This window comes from Rhea americana, unplaced genomic scaffold (genome assembly GCF_003343005.1).
Source record: "Rhea americana isolate MKP2758 unplaced genomic scaffold, rheAme1 scaffold_53, whole genome shotgun sequence".
Lineage (NCBI taxonomy): Eukaryota > Metazoa > Chordata > Aves > Rheiformes > Rheidae > Rhea > Rhea americana.
In genome coordinates, this window is record NW_028186679.1 from 773403 (window position 1) to 779500 (window position 6098).

At 38.1% G+C, this 6098-nt stretch overlaps 1 protein-coding gene across 3 annotated transcripts in view; it reads right to left on the reverse strand.

Moving 5' to 3' along the window:
• The window catches only part of WAC (WW domain containing adaptor with coiled-coil), a 62861-nt gene that overhangs the window by 8806 nt on the left and 47957 nt on the right, over positions 1-6098 (reverse strand). For all 3 annotated transcript variants that reach the window (XM_085318275.1, XM_085318274.1, XM_085318273.1), the window contains exon 11: positions 4850-4968. In XM_085318275.1, coding sequence (XP_085174401.1) covers positions 4850-4968 — 119 coding nt within the window. The remainder of the gene's footprint in view (positions 1-4849; positions 4969-6098) is intronic.

The window sequence follows — 6098 nt, forward strand, 5'->3', positions numbered from 1 at the left end:
AAAAAAAAAAAAAAAGGCATTTACATTTTGAGATTGGAGTTGAAAGTACAGAAAAATGTGACGGGTAAGAAATGCTGTATATCAGCACCAAAAGAAAGGTTACAGAACATGTGGGTCTACTCTTCTATAAGGCAGGGTTATCCTAGTGACAAAGGGCATGAAAAAGGCCAAGATGCTCAGTAACTTTTTTTTTGCCTTTGTTTTTATGGCTATGGTCTGCCCTCAAACTTCTCACATTCTGGAGCATGTCAGCAGAGTTAATGAGAGTAAAGCATTATCTACAGCAGAGGAAGAATGAGGGAGCACTCAATGCCAACTCAACAAATCCTTGCAACCAGATGGTATGCACTCAAAGGTAATGAGGGCCAATGTCATTTTGAGCCACCACCTATCACCTCTAAAAGATATGACCTTTCAAGTGACTGACTGAGACCCCTTATGATGGGAAAAAAAGCAAATGTTACACCCATCTTCTGGAAAGGCAATGAAGAGGATCTGGGAATTACCAGCCAGCTGACCTAACCTCAGTCCCTGAGGAAATTACAGAGTACATCATCTTGGAAGCTCTTTCCAAGATGAAACACAAAATGGCCATTTTAAAAAGTCAGCACGGATTTGCCAAGGGCAAGTTATGCCTGGTCAACTTGTTTTCTATGATGAGATGGCTAGCTTAGTGTACATGGGGAAAGTAGCAACGTTTTTTTACCTTGACTTCAGCAGGGCTTCCGACATGGTGTCCTGCTGTATTTTTCTAACTTGACAGTCCATTTATCCTATCCATACTTCACCAGGACAGTAGATGAAAAACTGGCTGGACTGACATGCTGAAAGTGTTGCAGCCAGCAGTACAAAGTCCAACCAACAGTCTGTGACTAGCAGCGTCCTTCACTGATCAATACTCAGGTCAATGGATTGAATTGGAGCCAAGTTCAAAAAGGGCAAATTCAAAATCAAAGCAGCTAGGATAGAATGTATCATGAAATAGTATAGGGCGGGTGCTGGATATGAATGCAGATGGAAAGCAGCTTTGCAGAAAAGAATCCAAAGATCTTGGTGGACAAATTAAATGCAYGTTAGCAGTATACCCATCTCTACAGCAAAGGCCACATTTGATATTAACATGAGTGAGGCCAGCAGGCTAAGCAAAGCAATTCCTTCTCTCTTTTCAGCCCTTGCAAGATTACATCTGGAGTATTGTGTACTTGGGAGCCCAGAATTGGACAAGACAGACATTGCCATACTGAGAGAGCCCAGTAGAGGACCACAAAGATGATTAGGGAGCTGAAGAACATGGCACATTGGGATAAGTTGGAAGAACCGAGTAGGAGGGCTGGAGGATATTCTTGCAGTCTTCAATTACGTAATAGAAGGCTGTAGAGAAGATGTAGCCAGATTCTTCTCAGAGGTGCACAGTGATAGGACGAGAGGCAGGGACACAAGGTGCAATACAGGAAATTCAAATTATATATATATAAAAAATATGTTTTTACCATAGGAGTAGTCAGACATTGAAAGAAGATGCCCAAGAAGGCTATGAAAACTCTGTCCTTACAGCTATTCAAAAATCAACTGGGCAATGCCATCAGCAACCCAATCTCGCTGGTCCAACTTTAAATAGGGGCTTGGACTGGATGACACCTGGACATCCCTTTCAATTTAATTATTCTATGTACTCATACAGCATCATCAGACTGACAATACAGAGAAAGGATACATTTATTAACTAAGTGGGATTGACACTTTATCTTCAGTGCTTATGCCTTTGTTGGAAGGAGACCAAAGCCTCATATTACTTCTCTTTCCCTCATTTATCAATCTGACTTCTCTTACTTGAACTTAATCAGTAGAAATCTCTTCAACATATCACAAATGTTCCAGGGAAAAACCAAAACCCATGAGGTTTTCAAAAATAGATTTGTACCTTAATTATGAATAGAATATACTATCATAAAATTCCCTAGCACCGCCACATTAACAGCAGGGGGAGCTGCTAATACAGCAATGACAGAGGAAGTTCCAAATTGCTGTTCTATTTTTAAATGCTCCAATGCTCCAGTCAAATACCTTAACTGCTAAGTGAGTTCAAAATAGTCTACGCCACAGGTAACAAAATGTTAGGTCGTTTTTTTTTTTTTTTTTAACTAAGGCCAAAATGTTTACCCATGAACATGGGAGGAAAAAAAGATGGATGGTTCTGAAACATACTACTACAACTACAAAATCATTCATTCCACCTCCTGAAAGGCTCAACCCTCTTTCCCCTAGCATGTCTGCATTTTCTAGAGATAAAGGAAAAATATTTTCTGCTCTTTAAGGAAATAAAAATAATCCAGGTAAGGATACCTGGTGAAACTAACTCTTAATTATGTAGGTACTCAATTCTATTATTAAAGTATCTATAGTTCAGGGCATATCTTACAGAAGGCTCATTACACCACCTACAGAGATGTTCAGAACTTTAAAGTTATCAATAGATATTTACATATTTCTTGGAGCTGAAATTATTTTTTGTCTGGTCTGGGAGCACTGTCTATTTGCTTAAAATCTTCGATAATAAGGGAAGCAAAGCAAAACAAATGCAACTGTGACCAATTCCTGCATAATGAATCCATATCCAAACTGGCACCACATAGGGAAAAAAAAAAACACTTAATTTACAGAACTTTTTAGATTACCTGTCCACAATTCATTTTGTTGTTCTTCATGTCTATAAAAGCTAGTCCCAGCAGCACTCCTCATTCACATTTATTTCTGTATCAATTCAAAAACACTGCCTGGACATAGCAAGTCTTTTTTGGATGATTATACCTAAGTCTGAACTGGTCCATTTTTTTTCAACTCCCCTTCACTAAAGGGAAAAAATATCAGACATTAATGTTTCTCAAATTACCTGTTCCTTAATCTTGTATTTCTGCAAATGAGACACTTCCTAAAGAACAAGAAACTAGTGATTCACGATTTGTCACTGTCACAAATGCATAACAATTTGAAAGATACATAATACCAACTACTATCAAATCTTTTAGGTAAGGATATTGTCACGATATCTGACAGTAGGCTACACGCTCTCCCCTGCTTGCATACTGTTTCACCTGCCTCCTCCTCAAATATGAGAGGGTGTTATTTGCATGGTCCCTTTGCTTCACCTCTGCCGTTGCTAGGACAAATTCAGCTTACCCTCTCCAGCAAAACGCTGATGCAAAGTGGAACAATGTTTTGTAAAGGGCTAGTAGATCTCTGAAGAGAAGTGGTTGTGGTTAAGGGTTATGCCAGGGTAGCAGATCCTACAACCTAAAAAAGTGAAGGTATGCAACAGCAGGCAAAATGTCCACTAGTATCACTTCAAACAGACTCCAAGCCACAGTGAATGGTCCCAAGGGTATGTCACTATCTTCCTTAAAAAGTTTTCCTATAGGGAAAGGTGGATCAGCAAAAAGGAACATTTCTCCTTCACAGGCCCCACAACCTCACTGCTCCTTACCAAAAAGGTTCAGCGGGTCGTTAAGAATCAACTTTTGATGCTATTATTCAGAAAGATTTAAACACCACTATACATAATTGCTAGAGGCTGAAGCTGACAGACTAACAATATAGAGAGGACCTAACCATAATATAGACAGAACTACAGATAAGACATTTGCCAAAGATCCACATCAAGTATGCGTAAGATAGCCAATTCTAAAAGACTAAAAAACTTCTCACTTGCTTCTGTTTGTACCCTCACAAACTGATCAGTATCATAGCTGAGTCTTCAATGAGGCTATTCACCGGGACTGAGCTGCCAATCACAAATAAAATTTTATTCTAGATTTTTTATTTGAAAAAATGCTGCAATTAGCTAGCATATAAATAAGACAGAAGTCAAAGAGGTTGTCTTTATTAGTCCCAAAGCATAGATAAATGACATGACTATTTTATGATCTGGAAAGTTTCATCATGAAGCTCAAGGATGCTGACAAGGAAAGGGATTTTTTGTGTGTGTCATAACCCATGATAAAAAACCATTGTAAAACCACTGTAAAAAAATAGCTTTTAGAAAGTACAACTCTGCAGACTTTTGGAAACTCAGTGACGGTGCACTTTTTCAAGGAAATCTACAAGTAAGGGTCCTTTCTCCTGCCAAGATTCTAGACTATGACTCCATCGCAGACATCTAAGACTAATCTTAGATGGCATCTAAGGTGGTAACATCCACAGCATCCTACAGAAGGAAAAACCCATTTCCGCAAAAGAAATGTCAGACAATATACAGACTCTAAACCCGTCTTGTAAATCAAAGGCTAAATGTTCGTATCATGCAACATTTGAACAGGCTGTGATGTGGACAAAAAAATCTGCCTAAGGAAAAGCATTTGTGAAGCCTACTTAATGTTTTCCGTTAAGGCAGAAAAATCACATGTCAGACAGAAGCTCTTAATTACTAATTTAAAGATCTAATCTACACTATAGCAAGAAACCACAAACATCCAACTCTGAGCCAGTCAAATACCATTCAAGCATTTAATCCTATAACCACACAGAAATAAACAAAAACCCCAAACTCAGAAATCCACTTTTTCAGAAGACTGAGAATCACTTCTTTTATTAACTCCAGAACGACAGGGCAGAAACATGAATTCAGTTTTACTTCTGTGAACAGACCACTAATAGTGCATGCAAATCCTAAAATGGAGAAGCAAGCACGTTAGCTCTGTACTAAAGTTATTCGGCTGCATCTTTTCAGCAGCAGTGGAGCTAAATCACAGCTTCAACAAATATGCCAAGAAAACCCTCACAATTGCAACATATACAATATATGGTAGATCTGGAATGAAAACAGAATACAGTACAGACAAGTATTTCAATGTACCTTGAGCGCTGAAGACTTCGAGGAGAGGCAGGCTCATGACCTGCCTGCTTGTCAGCTATTACTGGTTGCTGAGGTGCTGACTGTGAAGCTGGTCCTTGTTTAACACCTGGAGTAGTAACCTGAAAAGTTCAAAACTCTATTAGATCTCCTCCACAGGAATATTAGAGTAAAATAACCAAAGGAAAATATGGAAATTACAAAGTAAAAGAACTGGAGTTTTTGGTTCGAAGTCTTACTTAAATTTAAAAGAATTTTAATAGTCTTCACACGAGAAGCAGGATTCATTATCTCTAGCTCCACGGTTATAACAACTTTTTATTAGTTTATTTTTAAATTTAGATCCATACGACACTTCAAAACTTTGCAAGTTTATCAGGTAAACCAGTCCAACCCAACGTCAATTTTGGCCAATTCCTCCGTCTCAGCACCAAGCCCATTTTCAGCTTCAGAAGAGTTGCTCATTATCTAGAACAAAATTTCCACTGAAGTTTTCTACTTAGAAATGCATCATTATTGTGCCAAGAGCAGAACTGTAAATCTTGTTTTCTTTGTTTTCAAGAACAAAATTAATTAGGTCGTAAGTCTAACATGCCCATCAGAAACAAAAAATTTGAAAGCTTATTTACCAGTCTGCTATTCCTCTTTCAAATTGTTCTGCCCATTTAAAACTAAGGAATATTAAAAACACAAAAAACAAAAAAGTCACTTTTAAAGAAAGGGCAAGAGAGGAAGCAGCTCTAAATGTTATTTGCCACAGGAAAAAAAAACCCTACCAAGCTAAATATTTTAAAGAAGGGGGAAGAAAACCAGGTTCTAGGGATCCAAACAGACAGAAGTAAATTAGGCAGTCTGTCTAGCATTTGCTCACATCAAGCTGGTGTAGATTACTAACTAGCAGTTATCAGAACTTCCAGAAAATACTGTTTCACCAACAGACTCCTGTGAAACAATCCACAGACACCAAATCAACCTCTGCTAAAGTAGCTCATATATCTTGAGTTTGCTTTATTTAAATATATAGGAAATCTTAATGTAAACTCAAACGCACTTACTATGTCTAAAAGTAAAAACAGCCCACTTTTTAAAACTACCCCCCCTACACATGCACACAAAGAAGTCTAAATAGCACATGAGAAGGCCATGCTTCTGGAGAGATGACAGTATCATTATAAAAACATTCAATGTGTTGGATTCAGCAGAATTACACTAGTTGGGGAGACAAAAATATTAGCAATCCATAAATCAGTTT